The sequence below is a fragment of the Oryx dammah genome, unplaced genomic scaffold (assembly GCF_014754425.2).
Source record: "Oryx dammah isolate SB20612 unplaced genomic scaffold, SCBI_Odam_1.1 HiC_scaffold_26, whole genome shotgun sequence".
NCBI lineage: Eukaryota > Metazoa > Chordata > Mammalia > Artiodactyla > Bovidae > Oryx > Oryx dammah.
In genome coordinates this window covers 59,694,355-59,711,727 of record NW_024070210.1, presented here as the reverse complement: position 1 = coordinate 59,711,727, position 17,373 = coordinate 59,694,355, and the positions used below count along the sequence as shown (strand labels likewise).

Here is a 17,373-nt window from a genome sequence, read left to right as displayed (position 1 = left end):
CAGTAACCAGTGAAAATAACAATTAGTTTACTTATTTTGAAATGTTATCAGAAATGACAGGTACTAGAAATTACTTATAAAAATTTGAGACAATAAACCTGTGGAAGTCAGTGCAAACGTTACAAGAATTTAATGGAATTTAGCCACATATAAAAGGATTATAAACCAGGGATGCAAGGTTGGTTTAGCATCCAAAAACTGGTTAATGTAATATACCACATTAACAGAATAAAAATTTTTCTATTGAAAAATCCAAACTTACAAATTTCACGTTATACTAACTTATGGAAAGTTTTAAAGATAACTTCTTAATGCATTCTAATTCATAGGAGAGGAAGAGTAAACCCCTTAGTAATCAATGGTATCTGTCTTCTCATATGTCCTTTTCAGATTCCTTAATACAGGGATAAGTGATGACTTTTCTCAAGTATAAAAGTTTACTGGAAAATCTTTATGCTGGTTATCAACAGTACCAGGCAGATCCTGGAATCCTCTGAGACTCACCAATAAAAATCAAAAAGCAAAAACAAAGAAAACCCAAACAAGCTAAGTGGGTTAATAAACCAAAAAGCTTATGACACTGAAAAAAAACCAACTGATTTCTTAGAAAACTACAGCCAGCAATCAAGTACTAGATAACATACTATTAGTTTATATAACTGTTTTGCTGCTAAATAAGATCTAAAAGGTAATGGTCAAAGTTCATACAGTATAATAAACTTCTCTTTCTTTGAAAATAAACCTCTATTTACTCTAAAGATCATTTTAAACTCCTTTCTACATTTATCAAGTTGTTCTAATTTTCTACTAGATTTAAATTTCTACTAGAACTAGATCTGAATGTGTTAAATATATTCCTGAAAACCATATTATTTTACAAATACTTTGTTGCTCTATGTAGGATTACTCACGAAGTAATGGGTTAAGAACTCTCTTCAACAGTTCACCCTTGGGTGCACTGGCTAGTATTTCAGTCAATCTGTGAAACAAAATTCACATACCCCTTATTATCTTATATTTAATAGATCTTACAGAAATATTCATAATACTTTGACATGCATCTATTTACCTGATCTTCAAAATATCCTAAAATATAAGAAGAGTTAGTTTACTCTATAGGTTAAAAACAAAAAGGCGGGGGTGGGAGGGGAGTCATAAAAGTAATTTATCTAAGTTACTAGGTTCCTGAACAGCAGGCTGGGACTCAAAACCAAGTTTTCCAAAGAAACCCAATACTTTTTCAACTAAGTCATACTGCTTGTCATCAGTGTGCTCATATGACATGAAAAGACACAATTTTATGCAATAGTTAAATGTAGTTTGTGGAGACTGGTGTCACCATCTTTTTAAAAAAAATTTTATTGAAGTATAGTTGATTTAAAATGTTAGTTTCAGGTGTACAGTAAAGTCAATCAGTTATACCTACACATATGTCCACTCTTTCTTTTAGATTCTTTTCCCATATAGGTCACTACACAGTAGAGTAGAATTCCCTGTGCTTTTTGCATGTTATTAGTTATCTATTTTGTACACAGTCATGTGTCCATGTCAATTCCAATCTCCCAATTTATCCCTCCCTGTTAATATACCTTAACACCTGAAATGGCCTTACCTAATTAAACATTTAGATAGAACTCAAGGATGCTCTGGGCCATTACAACCCCGTAATCAGCATCAACTTCATCTACAAACTTCTTAGAAATGTTAAATTCCCAGGACCTACACCAGAACTACTTAATCAAAAACTAGAGGGAGAGTGGTACATGGAGTCTGTATTTTACCAAGCCCTCTAGCTGATCCTGATGCATGCTAAACGTTGAAAACCACTGTTGTAGCCTCTTTGTCAGCAAAGTCTTCCAGTCAGATTATAGCTACAGTCAGAACCTTATCTCATCATATTCCTATTTCTTTTAGCTAAACCAGAATTTCTATCTCCTTTCACACTCTGCCAAGATATCCACTGTCTTCTTAAAGAATAGCTAATAAGTCCCCTCATTTCACCAAGAAATTATAAACAACTGACGTAACAACAAACTTAAGATTAAAAAAATATACACCTGCTACTCCCAAATAAGGCTTAACTGCTTACATTCAAGTGCACATTTATATAATTCAAGCAGTCCAAATTTATTTTACGCAAGTAAACAAATTATTTCCTTATGTGACAGTTTTTTCATATCCTGATATATAATCTATTTTACTATCTAATACAATATGAAATGAGTTAATAAACAAAACATGTTACCTTTCCAAGCTAAGCAACGGTTCAGCAGCTCTAGCATGATCAACTGGATAGCGTTCACGAACAGCAAATTTAACATCATCAGACTCATCAGTTCGAAATCTTAGGATATTTAAAATTAGGTACTCATAATCTGTAAGAACAATGTTTCCCTGTAATAGAATAAAATATAATTTAATGTTTTTCCCAAATGTTTTTCTTAAATTTTCTTAAAAATCGAGAAAGGAAATGTCTCTTAAAACCCCAATGAAGGCTACAGAGAGGAAGTTACAAACAAAAAGCATTTGAGTTACATCTCAACAATGCTCCTTACACTGACCCAGCACAGACTGTGAAATAAATAAATCTAAACACTCCAAGTCTGAAACACAATGAAGGGATCTGGAACAACTTTAAACTCTGTGTGATGGTTCTGTAGAGGGCACTATTAAAATCATCAATTAACACCTTGATGACCACCAGTTGACTTAATGTTGCACCTGGTTGAGGCAAATCTACAAACGCTATGGCTTATTAAAAAAAAAACCACATATATTTCAGAAGCCAAACACAAAGTTATTTATATTTTCACTTGCAATTTGTCTTTTAATAGCAGTTATGTGGCAAAATCAATAAAGGTCATAATACCCTCTGATCAAGGAATTCCACAATTGGTTATTTATGTGGCCTAATGTAGTAACTCAATAAAACCAAAAGCTACATGCTTAAACTGCAGCTTATTTACAACAGAAGAAAAACTGGAAACAGCCTGAATGTAAAAATTGGGGAAGGTGTTAAATAAATTATATCAATATGACAAGATATTTAAAAGCTGTTAAGACTATGTTTAAAAAGTAGAAAAGTGTTTTATAATAAAAAAAAATTGGAAGACAAAAAATCCTGTATCCTGGCAAGCAGAAGGCAAATACAGGGAAAAATTAAAATACTTATTTGCTCAGACAATAAAGACTGCCTGCAATGGGGAGGCCCAGGTTCGATCCCTAGGTTGGGAAGATCCACTGGAGAAGGGAACGGCAACTCACTCCAGTATTCTTACCTGGGAAATCCCATGGACAGAAGAGCCAGGTGGACTACAGTCAATGGGTTGCAAAGAGTTGGACATGACTGAGTGACTAACACTAACTTTTTTTTTTTCATTAAAAAGTGAGGATTTTAAAAATCTTTCTAAAATTTAACATAATCTTTTTTCATAAAAAAGAAGGGAAAAGCCTAATGAAAATAAACTGCCCAAAGAACACAACCTTCCAAATTTATTACAGATAGTGAAGCTACAGGTTGTTGTATAATTAAAATACAAAAAAGCATTCATGAAGCAGTCACAAATGCCTTAGCAAGTACTCAGAAGGTGTCATCAAAGATGGTGGGAATAGTTTCAACCTGATGAGGAATAACATCAATTTCACTAGATGGAGCCATGATTCACCTTGATCACAGATATACAAGTATACCTTGAAGGTATTATAGGTTTGGTTTCAGACCACTGAAATAAAGCAAATATTGCAATAAAGCAAGTCACATTAATTTTTTGATTTCTCGGTGCATATAAAAGTAATGTTTACACTATACTGTAATGTATAAAATAATATAATTGATATATAACAAAACATATAACAGTGTATAAATAATACACTGTAAAAACAATGTACATATCTTAACTTAAAAATACTTTATTGCTAAGAACTCCTAACCATCATCAGAGCTTTCAGCAAGCTGTTTTGTAGTAACATTAAAGATCACTGATCACAGATTACTATAAAAATAGTAATGAAAAAGTGAAATATTGTGAGAATTAACAAAATGAAACAGAGATACAAAGTGAGCAAAGGCTATTGAAAAATGGCACATCAAGCAAAAAGTTACTTGATGCAGGGCTGCCACAAACCTTCAATTTGTGGGGAAAAAAATGCAGCATATGAGAAGCACAATAAGATAAAGCTCAGTAAAATGATGTATGCCTATAGATAATCTGAAGTTTCTGGTGTTGAAAGAGTAGGACCTACTGCTAAAGGTTTTAACTTCAAAGAAACCATGCATTTAGAAATTTAAATATTTATTTAACTTAAAGAACAGAAATGTTAACTGCAGAAGGAAAGTAGGAGACTTGGACAGAAGTCCATATAGTGTCTAATTAGTTCATAAAGATGTGACCTGAAAAACAGACCTGGCCATAGGGCCTGGCATGTAGAAAGCACTCAATAAATGTTTGTTGAATCAAACTGCTCAGTTATCAAGAGCATCTGGAAGATTCAAGGAAGGCAGTTCCTTCCCTAAAGGGCTTTCTTTAAACCAAGGTTTCCCAGAAGCTTCCTGTTAAGATGGCTCCCACTACGTCCCATTAAAAAACCTATGTGACTTGGTAAGCTGTGGAAATTCTATGTGACAGGGCACATACACATCATACTATCATATTAAAGGCAGTGGTAAGTTCTAGAGCTAAAAAATTTTTCTTTACCTTATTCAGGGCCCATTTTTCTAAGCTATTATCTTATAGAAGTAGGTGTCAAGGAACTTATTTGGGTAAACACTGCACTCGATTCTGATATACTTAAAAAATTTACTTTCTAATCTTATTTTCTCCAGAGTCTTTCCTACTGGATCCTTCATATCACAAATTAATAAACTGACTGTAAGAGTTTGAGTGGCAATAGTCTCTTTACACTGATCAATTTTAAATAAAGCATACATCAAAATTCCAGACATGAAGACTAGACGTTCAGATCCTGCTATAAAAAAACAAGAGAGCAATCTTCAAGATCTACTCTAAGAATCAACCAACATATTTCTCTTAGATAACACTGAAAATTCCCAAGCACTTACTCTCATATATAAATCTTGAATACCTATTCTAAACTTATCATTAATTGGGTCTCTGGAATCTAGACAGTATACATGTCAATTGTGCAGAGACTTCAAAACAGAAAAGGCCCTAAATGCAAGGGGGTATCCTGGATTGAATCCTGGAACAAAAAAAAAACATGAGTAAAAAAACTGTCGAAACCTAAATAAAATATAGTTTAATTAGCAGTAATGTACCAATGTGAATTTCTAAGTTTTGACAAATGTACCATGGCTATGTAAGATGTTAACATCAAGAGGAACTAAGTGAGGGGTATACAGAAATTTTCTTTATTATCTTTGCAAATTTTTCTACACATCTAAAATTATTATAAAATTGAAAAATTCTTTAGATCTTTAAATGATAAAAAAGATTTATTCTATGGAAAAAATTTTTGCATCATTAAGTGCCAAGTTAAACTGAAAAAAGGAAAAAAAAAAAAAAGGCCATGTCTGATATATAAGCTTAAACTTCATACTGAGTTAAACCTAAGGCACTCTGTAGTTACTTAAATTCTAGAGATTTTTCCTCTCAATTAAAAAAAAAAAAAAACCTTTTTAATTGGAAGAGGAGGAAGGGAAGTGATCATAAATAGGACATCAAACATAGTGGTTACTCTGGGATGAGGACTGGTTGGGCCAAGAGTGATAAGAAAGACCTTCAATTTTAATTCTATGAACTTCTCTATATACTGAGTATGTATTTGTGTACTAATTGTATAAACATTTTAAATTTAAATGGTAGACTAGATAATTCTATTATGGTAGTCTAGATAATTCTAACTATTGAGAAAAACTGGACAAAATACACAAAGCAAGTCTTTTAGGAAACAAAAAGTGCAAACAAGGTAGGTAGTAAACATTTACAGGATAAAAATCTAGGAGAGGAAAACTCAGAAAGGTGAGCACCATACTTGGAGCTACTTTAGGATCATTTATTTAATACTTAAGCAGCAGCTGACAGGCTGGCAAGCTGAGCATGAATTTAGATAGAGTCACAGGACAACTAAGGAGAATAAAAATTTGAGTTCAGGGTCCAAGTAAAAGGTGTGGGAGCTAGGGGGGCGGTTATCCCTGATAAGTTCAGATATGAATAGTGACCCTGAAAGGCTGCATCCCAGGGCAAGGAATAAATTGGAAATTATCCAGCTTTCCCAGGCCCAGCTCCTAATCAATTCAATTATTGACTGGAGTAAGGTAATCTGGGATTATCTGTGTCCTTAGCTACCTGTCCAAAGCAAGTACCCTTTCTAAAGGAGGGTAACATCATTCAGGTATCATAGCTATCTATTGCTTTTCCTACTCAATGCATGAACACAATAAAATAATCAGGCATGTGAGGAGAAAAGACAATGTATTAAAAATCAAAACAACAAGAGACTATAAAAACAGACATCAGAGGAATCAGATAACAGAACAATTCCAAATGATTCTTGTCTGAGAGCAGTAATATTAGTGAACTGAAAGGCAGGTCAAAAGAAAATATGACTGAACTTTCCCAAACTGATGAAAAACACCAAATCACAGATTCTGGAAAAGCACTATGAACCCCAGATGGTAATTACAAAGGAAAACCCACTGTGCACATCATGCACCGAAAACCAAAGACAAAAACAGAAAACACCAGAAACAGCGGTCACCAGAAGACAAAGTGCTATCTTAGTAACCGCCAAAAGTTACTTAGCTAATTAACGAGACGACCAGATGACGAACCTGGCACTAAAAGAAGCGCGGTTAGTAAAGGACTCAGCGTGGCGAGGAGAGAGTGACTGCGTAAGACTGCTGACTGAGCGCAATAGAACTGCAACCTCTGGGCTATCTTTTCTCCTGGCAGGAATAATTTGAATATCTTATTACATGGGATTAATTTTCATTGCCATCAGACAAGAATTGTTTGCACTGTCAGTTTTCTACAAGTTAAAGCCCACTTTTAACAAGTTGTAAAAAAGCCTAATCAAGAGTAAGCAGCAGGGACTTCTCTGGTGGGCCAGAGGTTGAGAATCTGCCTGCCAACGCAGCTTTGATCCCTCGTCTGGAAAGATTCCACATGCTGCCAGGCAACTAAGCCTGAGTGCCACAACTACTGTGCCTGAGCTCTAGGACCCACAAACCACAACTCCTGAAGCCTGCGCATCTAGAGCCCATGCTCCCAACCACTGAAGCCACTACAATGGGAAGCCCATGCACCACAGCTAGAGAGGAGCCTCCATTCGCTGCCAATTAGAGCAAGGCCGAGTGCAGCAACCAAGACCCAGGATAGCGAAAAAAATAAACTAATAAAAACTTTAAGAAAGGGTAGCAAATCAAAGATATACATCCCTAGAATCCTCAGGAGTACTAGTTAGACAACACCTGGCAGGATATTAAAACAACATTTTATGCTTTTTTGTCTCTTTTCAAATTTTGGATAATTTTTAAGTCTCCTCTTACAATCACAACATTTAAAATTATTCTTGATTACACATATACAAGCTACTCTGCTTCTTGGACTGATTTACACAGGTGTAGTAAGAAATGTTAACACTAACATATACTACATAAACCTCCTTGTACTATGACAGCAAATCTAGAGCCACATGGTATCAAGAGTTACAAAGCCAAAATAATCACTGCTGCCTGAAGAATTCACAAGAAATTTGGAATTTTATTTTCAAAAGCCTCTATTATTCCAGAGACTTAAAAATTACTATTTGCTTCTAACTCAAAGCCACAGAAGCCAAAAAAGAACAAAACAAAACACTACTGGCTTCATCTGTGGTACACCTACAAATGTAAGTAAATTCTTCTCTACCTGAAGTCATGCAAATCTACAAGAAGTGACCTTCCTCATTTACTGCAGGCTAGGATCCTATATGCCACACAAGAGGTCCAAGGTTAGGTTCTCAGGAGGACTTTGAGGACACAGGCTCCACTCATGAAGTATAACGTTTATTCCTTAATGGTGAGCTTTTCACATCTAATTAAATGAGACTTACCTTCAAATTTGCCTAACTGTAACCTGGTAAAAAGGACAAATTCTTACTGAACCTATGTAAATATACACATTGTCAATGGGCAGTAAAACAATCTCAGTAAAAGGCAATTGTGGAGAAGGCAGTGGCACCCCACTCCAGTACTTTGGCCTGGAGAATCCCAGGGACGGGGGAGCCTGGTGGGCTGCCTTCTATGGGGTCGCGCAGAGTCAGACACGACCGAAGTGACTTAGCAGCAGCAAAATGCAATTGTACCTAAATTCTAAGGGACCAAAGAGAGCAAACTACCATTTAAAGAATATATCACTCGAATTTGCACTAGTATAGTATACTAACTTACAGGTCAGAGAAAGGTAAAGAGCTTTATCATGTAACGATCACAAAAATAAAATCAACGATATTCTGAAAAAAATAAGCATAATCAGATTCTCTCCAACTTACTCAGTCCTGTATAATCAATTCTGGTTGTCCCAGATCATAGGTTAACACTCTATTTTCATGAAAACATCTGCTTCTAGACTAAAAAGAGTCTTAAAAATTCTAACTTGGCATCCCTGATACAGTCTGGTATCTGTCCAATATTAGCTCAGACATATGAGTATTATTTAAGAGCAGGCGTAAACAAACTTTTCCCACCAAAGGCAAGATGATAAATATTTTAGGATTTGTGGGCCACATATGGTTTCTGTTGCATATTCTTCTTTCATTTTAAAGAGCTCTTTCAAAACGTAAAAGCCATTCTTAAACTCACAGCCTTTTGAAAAAGAGGCTATAGGTTATATAGTTTATCAATTTCTATTTAAGAGTATCTGGAATGTCCTTTTAACTAAGGTTCTGAGGCAGGTTTCTTTGTTAAAGATTCAATTTATAGTGACAAAATTACGAAGATGAAACAAATGAATTGTTGCTAGGGTGCTGGGATGTGAGGGAGTGAGGTGGGTGTTACTACAAAGGGGTATCACAAGGAAGATCTCCGTGGTAATGGAAGACTTCTGTATCTTGATTGCAGTGGTGGTTACATTAATCTACAAACGTGGTAAAATGCACAGGACTATATGTACCAATATTGATTTCCTGATTTTGATACTGTAATATAATTATGTAAGATGTACAACTAAGGGAAACTGGGCAAAATTACATCAGACCTCTCTGGTTCTATCTTTGCAACTTCCTATGAATCTATGATCATTTCAAAACAAAAGTTTTTAAAACGTTATCATACAAATTTTTAAAAATGGACCACTACCTGAGACCACATACAAAAATCAATTCCAGGAGGGCTACAGCTGTAGCTGCTCTTGCCTACAGGGGAGGGGGGGCAGAAGGGGAAAGATCACTGGCAAAGAGAAGTGCACAGACAGTTAAAGGAAGTGCAGGGATCAACAGCTGGTCTTGCTGTCCCTGTTCCACATTCAGGTCAATAACTAACACAGGTAAGTTTACTTGTGATGATTCACTAAAGTGCACATTTATCTAATAAAAATCCGAAAATTCTTAAAAGCATCTTGTGAAAACAGTCATAAGAAAAAAAGTCTCAATATTATTTTTAAAAATTATACAGTATTCTATTATTTGGGTCTCCCTTAATTACTTAACTAATTTCTTATTCAAAGAAATTTAGCTTTGAATACTGAAGTTGCTTGGAGTCTAGAAAGAAGACAAAAATTCTCTATCTCACATATAAGGAACAAATAGGGACCAATTTCCACCGAAGAGCTGTAATTAAGTCCAGTCCAAATGACTCATGCAAGAAATAAATGGGACCATATAGGAGATGATAATCACAGAGAAAAGGAGAAAAAGCAAAAAACAAAGACATTCAGGTTCTTTCCAAGTTTAACTATTAAAAACACTATGAGAATATCCTTGACATGATCCTTTCCAAGCACTTGCATTAAATGCTTATAATAAATTCCTAGAAATGGAATTCCTGGGTCAAAGGTTTAGGCACATAAACTTTAAAAATCACCTTATAATCTGTTAAATAATCCTCGAAAGTAATTTTCTAATCTGCCCTTGTTCCTGTACAACTTTTTTTTAAATTTGTCTTCTTTTTGGCCATGGATTAAACCTGCGCCATGGCAGTGAAAGCTCAGAGTCCTAACCATTAGGCCACCAAGGAACTCCCTGTACATTCTTGATAATATTGGTTGTCATCAAACATTCCAATCATTTATACGCTGACCAAGAAATAAGAGGAGAAAGAAAAATATTTTTATCTTTCAGTAATTTGTGAAATTATATATGTTTCCATACTTTCATAAGCCATTTGTATTATTCTTTTCTGAATTGTGTAATCAAGTACTTCACCCATTTTTTCCACTTGAATGGTTTGCGAAAACTACATATTGAGGGTTATGAACATTTTATTTACCCTATGAGTTAAAAATACTTCTCCTTAGTTTTTCACTTCATATGTAGTTCATGGTGTTTTCTGCTTTACTCAGTTTTTAAACTGTCTTACTGGTAGGTTAAGTAGTCATATTTATTATTTTCACTGTTAAGCTTAAAAGTCTTTTTCATCCCAAATTCGTCCACCTTAATCCATATTTTCACCTAGCACTTCTATGGTCTCACTTTTTATACTTAAATTTTTCATGCAAATAGAATTTATTTTGCTGTTGACAGCTCATGAAAAAACATTTCCAAGATAGAACAGGTAACTAAGGGAAGGATTAAGAAGCAAGAAGAATGGTGAGGCCATCAGCAGTCTTCCTTTTATAACTGATGACACTGAAAACGTGGCAATGTCCCTAAGTCTCAAATGCTGTTTATGACAAAACTATTTGACAATTTGCTGGCTCTATCACATTAGTCCTGAAATTTAAAGTACCAGATAATATCTTCAATTCTCAGATCTTCATCTACCACATTTAAATGCTATTATTTTTTGTTTTTCTGGCTGCACACATGGCATATGGAATCTTAGTTGCCAGTGGAAGCACAGTCTTAACCACAAACCACCAAGGAAGTCCCTCAAATACTATTTTAAATGGCTAACGTCTGCCTAAATTCTGGCCTCCAGGTAAAATGAAGATTAATGGAAGATTACATTTTACTTGCATTGCACTACATTATCCTAGTGTATCAATGGCCTTTCACAAGAAAAAAATGTTCCCTGCTCATGTCTGATAGCACTATTACATGAATAATCGACAATACAGTGAATTCTCCTCACCCTACACCCAAATTTAACTTACCCTGTCATAGAGTTCAATGATTAAGTGATAAGCAGCTTCATCACTTCCAAATTGAAAATCTACAATTCTATCCACACCAAGCTGCTTTGCACTGACTAATCTCCGACTCTTCAAATGTTTTCGGCACTAGCAAGAAAAAGAAGAAAAAGGCATTTAAATAATAAAAGTGAATTTCTAATCATTCAGCATTGGTTTATAAGTAAGTTTCTCCTTCTAATTTCCATTAGGAATAATATCTTAAGACTAGTAGATAAAACAGTATAGTCTTAAAATCAAAACTTACAGAATGATAATCAGAAGAAATACATTTTATTTCATACCACTCTGGCGGCTAACTCTGAAACAGTACTTCATATTCAGTTTTTAAGTAGACAATAACAGCAAATGAAATTTACTTTTTTGCTTTATATCACTGCTAAATAAACTCCTGTTCTTGTCCTGAAGACCACACACAAAACCGTTACCTTTTTTTAAAGCCTCTTTCTACTCCACTTGTTTAAATATCCCAAATTCCTTTTGTGTGTTTGTGTCCAAGATTAGTGATTTCTACTAATCTTTCAGTTTAAATACAAATTCTGAACCATGAGCTTACTGGAATTCTATAAATCAGTCCTCCAACTTACAACCTATAACGTATTCTCACAAACTTTATTAATAAATCCCAAGCAGAATTTTTCTGGTACTATCTCCAAGTTTTTGAACAACTTAGCTCAAATCCAAATGCAGCAACTCCTATCTTTTATCAAATCCCATTTCTATCCCTAGTCATAAGGTTCTTGTTCTCATCAGCAATTAAAATAAAATGAACATATTAAACCCAAAGGCAACTTACTTGGTAAATACCTACTGTTTTATATTACATGTACTACCCTTCAAAGTGAAAGTCACTCAGTCGTGTCCAACTCTTGCGACCCCATGGACTGTAGCCCCCCGGCTCCTCTGTCTATGGGATTCTCCAGGCAAGAGTACTGGAGTGGGTTGCCATTTCCTTCTCCGGGGGATCTTCCCAACCCAGGAACTGAACCTGAGTCTCCTGCATTGCAGGCAAATTCTTTACCAACTGAGCTATGAGGGAAACCCATACTACCCTTTAGTATAAATATCTAAGTATGACATCAACCAAAAACAAAACTACTTTGTGGCTCCTTAAAAAAATTTTAACAATTGTTTCTCATTTTTGAATTTGAAAGACCTCTTAGTCAAGACCAGAAAGAAAGGATGCTTTCTTTTCCTCAAGACTCAACTCCAAGACAAATTTTAGAGATAAGTTCATCTAAAACAATCTTAAGAAAAAAAGAAGAAATATGCAGGGTCATTCTTCAAATCAATGCCAATTCTTTCATAACTAAGAAGAGTTCTCCAGAGCTACAGTTCAAACTGACTAAAATTGTCATTTTATGTATTCAGGCAGAATTTTATACTCACATTATATTCAGGCAGATAGGAGACTTTTCAACATTCACAGGATAAATAATCTCCCCCTCCTAAATTTAACAGTTTTCATTTAGAAGTGGCCTACATTAATTTTGATTTAAACAGTGACCTACATTCAGGGCTATCTTTAAATTCCCAGGTGAAAATCATAATCAATTTCCCCAGTAATATTTTTATGAGAAAAATAAAGTTAAAATGAAGATAAAAGGCATCCTTGAATGGAAAAGAAGTCCACACCATGGAATGGTAAAAAAGGGAAAATTATCATGAGTATAGGCAAACATATAATACATACGTAAAACTTATTTTTTCTTTCTCTACTACCATCTTCGTGAAAACAAGCTTCTGTCAGAGCCACAAAGCTGTATCTGGCATTCCCAAATGTGAGATTAGGAAAAGTCAATGATTTACCACATACTAAACATGATCCTGCCTGACATACAACAGTAACAGCTCTTAGATATTTATAAAGTGCTTAATGTTGTCTACTCCACTGGAGGGAATTTGTATACATATTTAGATTGACACGTATACCTAACTCATAAAAGTTTTTTGTTTTTTGAGTGTCTGATCTCCTATTGATATAGTCTTATTTGGGGATGTTTACACAATCCCAAAAGCATATAGCTTATTATCTGTTATATCATCTGTAAAACTGAAATGATATTTGCTCTTCATATCCACTGAGTTGCTAAACAACTCAAATGAAGTATTATTCCTTGAAGAGTGCTATACAAATATAAAGTGTCATTATTATTAAGGACAATTTCCAAAAGAAACATTTTGGGTTACTATTAAGTAAATGAAACTTTTAAAAATTTGATAATTTTGTGACAGGCCTTGTGATTTGGGAAACACTTACCTAACGTGTAATCCAAAACAGATTCTAAGTTGCTGGGGATAAGGATCTTCTCTGTAAAGCCTCTAATGAAATAACACAATGCCAAAACAAATAAATTTCTGAAGGAAAGTGAGGAGGAGAGGAAGAAGGAAATTAATACATATGGAGCCCTATTATGTGTCAGGCATTGTGTTAGGTGCTTTACATTTAACTTCAATCAATCCTCACCAGTAACCCCATAACAGAGGCATTATCTATATTTTACACTTAAAGAAACAAGTTCCAAGAGGTTAAGTAAAACTTCCAAGTTATTAAAGTATTCAGCAGCAAAACCATTAATTCAAAGTTATGTAAATCTGAGTCTAACGTCTTTCCTCTGTACCATGAGCTCTCAGTATACCTGTTATGTCAATAAGCAAACGGGTAATACATTCACAGATGCAGGATCTCAGTGTTAACAGTAAAACAGAGAGAAGTGAAAAGTAAAAAGATATGGCTGGTAGCATACTAATGTCATTGAGTATTCCAACAAAATACATACTGGCAGCTGAAAAGTGAACTGTGGAAGACAAGGCTAGGGAAGCAGGGCAGAAAACAGAAAGCCAAGAATGCCGGGGTGTGGGATACAGACTCAGAAGTCCACACCATGGAATGGTAAAAGGGAAAATTATCATGAGTATAGGCAGACATATAATACATATGTAAAACTTGTTTTTTCTTTCTCTACTACCATCTTGGTGAAAACAAGCTTCTGTCAGTGCTACAAAGCTATATCTGGCATTCCCAAATGTGAGAATTAGGAAAAGTCACTGATTTACCACATACTAAACATGATCCTGCCTGACTTGTAAAAGTGGGGTAACTAATCAAATGATGCTGTAGAAAAATCACTGTTGGTCTGAAACAAAATTTTTTTGATAGTGAGAAGCATAGAGTTAAAAGATTATAATGACCAGCTCCATAAAAGCTTGAATTAGAATGGTAACTTTGGGAAGGAAAGATCTGGAACACAAAGTGGTGTGATGGGTGAAAGGGAGAAGTTAATAAACATCTCCTTTATTCATCCAGTATGTCTCAACTACTCTGTATTTGCCTGTTTTATTTATACCAACGAAGAAAAACCAGTTTATAACTTCAGTTGTTAGTGACCACTCTCGGGGCCTTAACATTAAGCTTCAAGTATAATAAAGTTTACCTTCATGGCAAAACTAGACGGCATCATATTCTTAGGCCACTCAAATTCTGTTGTGTGAATTCGTATGCCAGATTCGAGTAAAAGCGTAGCTTTAAAGTCTGGTCTGTAGAAGAAAAAAGTCAAAATTTCTTTAGGGTCCTACCAGCACCAAGGGTAGGTTGCTTTTTTAAAAATAATAATAATAATAATTACAAAAGATAAAACAAGCCTATAAAATGCTCTTACTTTTGAAGACGAATAAGATATGTTTTATTATCCACATCGTAAACATTGTTTACTCTCATTCCTAGCAAACTGCAAAGAGAAAGGAAACATGTAATAAATCATACTACCATTTGAAACATAAAACTTCCCACAATTTAAAGCGTAGGCGGAAGCACAGCCTGCTGAAGAGAGAATCTCTAAAGATAGGGGGTCAACCAGAGAGCAGAGGCTGAAGGCCAGCAACCTTCTGCCCAAACCTCGAATGTAACTGTTTAAAAAAAGTGACAGACCAGCTCCAGGAACACCATACAAGGCTTTGAGTTTTTTTAAGTGATCCAATCCATATATTAGTAAATACAGTAAAATCTAAATTAATCACAGAAGAAAAAAATGTAAACGAAGCCCTGAGAAATATGACAAAGCTCACACAGTTAAATAATATTAATAAAAACCGAACTAGAAAGCAGATCTCTGGCCGAATCTATTACCTCCAGCTAAAACTCTTTGGGGTGAGGAGGAGAGTCTACCAAACCAAGCTTCTGGTGTGGAAACCTCTGGAACTAATGACTTACTCTGGTGTCCTGGCGTCCACCTGACTTCTTTAGTAAACGTTTCCTGCCAGACCGGGGCAACTCAGGCCGGCAAGCCGAGAGCCCTGCCAAAGTAGGACGCAAGACCTGGCGAGACCAGCAGCCCAAGAGAGCCGGGGGTGGAGCACGCGGCCGCCGGGGTCCCCCGGGTATCCTCAGGGCCACGGAAAGATGTCACGCGCTCGCCCACTCAGGCCTAGCCAGGTCTACAGGAGAACAGCACCCGGGGGTGGAGGGGGGGAGGGAAAACACAAGGCCCTTCTTATTTCTACGGTAGGGCCATGGCCTCTGCCTCCTGCACCCCCCGCACAAGCTTGGTCACCCGACGTACGGTACCTGGCATTCAGCTCCGCAAGCACCGCACGAAGGTCAACGGTGCTAAAGCGGGTCTTCATGGCGAGCCTTGAGGGTCGCTACCGCAGTTTCCTCCACTGCCGGCCTGACTCAACGCCGCTGCACTTTATGCGCAGGCGCACTAGGCGGATCTACGGCCGCGCAGAAGATCCAATACTCCTTGAAGCGAACGTCTTTGCGTCACATTTTGTGAAGCGTTTGGCAGTCAAGTCGTCGTCGATTAGCTTTTCGTCGTACCAAAACAATTCGAAATAGATACAAATTATTCTCTTGAAACTGCATTCCTTCCAGGAAAGCTTACAAACTAGTCCAGTTTCTTTGCTCCCTGGCCTCTCGGGATTCAAGCCAGCCTCCATAGTGACCCCTACTGGTCATAACAATTTATGAGCAACATACTAGGAGGATTTCCCCAGGTACGGCTCTGTGTACCTGAGGGACTACCACTTTCTCTGGGGCGTACGCTGTTGAAATTTAACGCAGTGGACTATTTCATTCGCCCTACAGTTACCCTCAATGATCAAGGCAAACCAACTCTTTTAAAAAAAAGTTCCTATTCTGATAAGTCTTGCTCTCTGAAGAGCATTTTGCTTTTACTGTGAGATTCTTATCCATTCTAGGTATTGGAAAGCCCTGGACTCAACATAGTACCTGATATACAATGCTGCTGCTGCTGCTAAGTCGCTTCAGTCGTGTCCGACTCTGTGCGACCCCATAGACGGCAGCCCACCAGGCTCCCCCGTCCCCGGGATTCTCCAGGCAAGAACACTGGAGTGGGCTGCCATTTCCTTCTTCAATGCTTGAAAGTGAAAAAAGTGAAGTCGCTCAGTCATGTCCGACTCTTCGCGACCCCATGGACTGCAGCCTACCAGGCTCCTCCGTCCATGTGATTTTCTAGGCAAGAGTACTGGAGTAGGGTGCCATCGCCTTCTCCGTGATATACAACAGGGGCTCCATAAATACTTGGCAACCTGATTATTCAGTTGTTTCGCTAGATAATGGTGAAGTAAGATTAAAAATAAAAATGAAAAGATATTAAAAAATAAGAAAGCCTTTTTTAAGGTAAGAACTCAAAAGAGACAGGGTCTCGCTATGTTGCCCAGGCTGGAGTACAGTGGCTATTCACAGGCGCGATCCCACTACTGATCAGCACGGGAGTTTTGACCTGCTCCGTTTCCGACCTGGGCCGGTTCACCCCTCCTTAGGCAACCTGGTGGTCCCCCGCTCCCGGGAGGTCACCATATTGATGCCGAACTTAGTGCGGACACCCGATCGGCATAGCGCACTGCAGCCCAGAACTCCTGAGCTCAAGCGATCCTCCAGCCTCAGCCTCCCGAGTAGCTGGGATTACAGGCGCGCGCCACAGCGCCCGGCGAGGAATCCAGACCTACCAGAATTCTAGGGTTTACCGGCTGCAAGTCGTGGCAAGCCGAATTCCCACCAGTAGAAGGCGACTCTAAGTAAAAACGGCTGGGTGGATAATTTCAGAAGAAACCGGGAATTGATGCT

General features: G+C 36.8%; 1 protein-coding gene across 2 annotated transcripts in view; it reads right to left on the bottom strand.

The window, feature by feature from the left end:
• The window catches only part of NEMF (nuclear export mediator factor), a 56,052-nt gene extending 40,073 nt beyond the window's left edge, over window positions 1–15,979 (bottom strand). The window contains exons 1-6 of one of the 2 annotated variants that reach the window (XM_040226785.1): window positions 15,850–15,979; window positions 14,945–15,013; window positions 14,720–14,822; window positions 11,250–11,375; window positions 2,246–2,394; window positions 912–979 (exon numbers count right to left, since the gene is read on the bottom strand). In XM_040226785.1, the coding sequence (XP_040082719.1) occupies window positions 912–979; window positions 2,246–2,394; window positions 11,250–11,375; window positions 14,720–14,822; window positions 14,945–15,013; window positions 15,850–15,908 (574 nt within the window). In that variant the 5' untranslated portion in view covers window positions 15,909–15,979. The remainder of the gene's footprint in view (window positions 1–911; window positions 980–2,245; window positions 2,395–11,249; window positions 11,376–14,719; window positions 14,823–14,944; window positions 15,014–15,849) is intronic. The other variant, XM_040226784.1, reaches the window with a different exon arrangement.
• Between the last annotated feature and the right edge of the window lie 1,394 nt (window positions 15,980–17,373).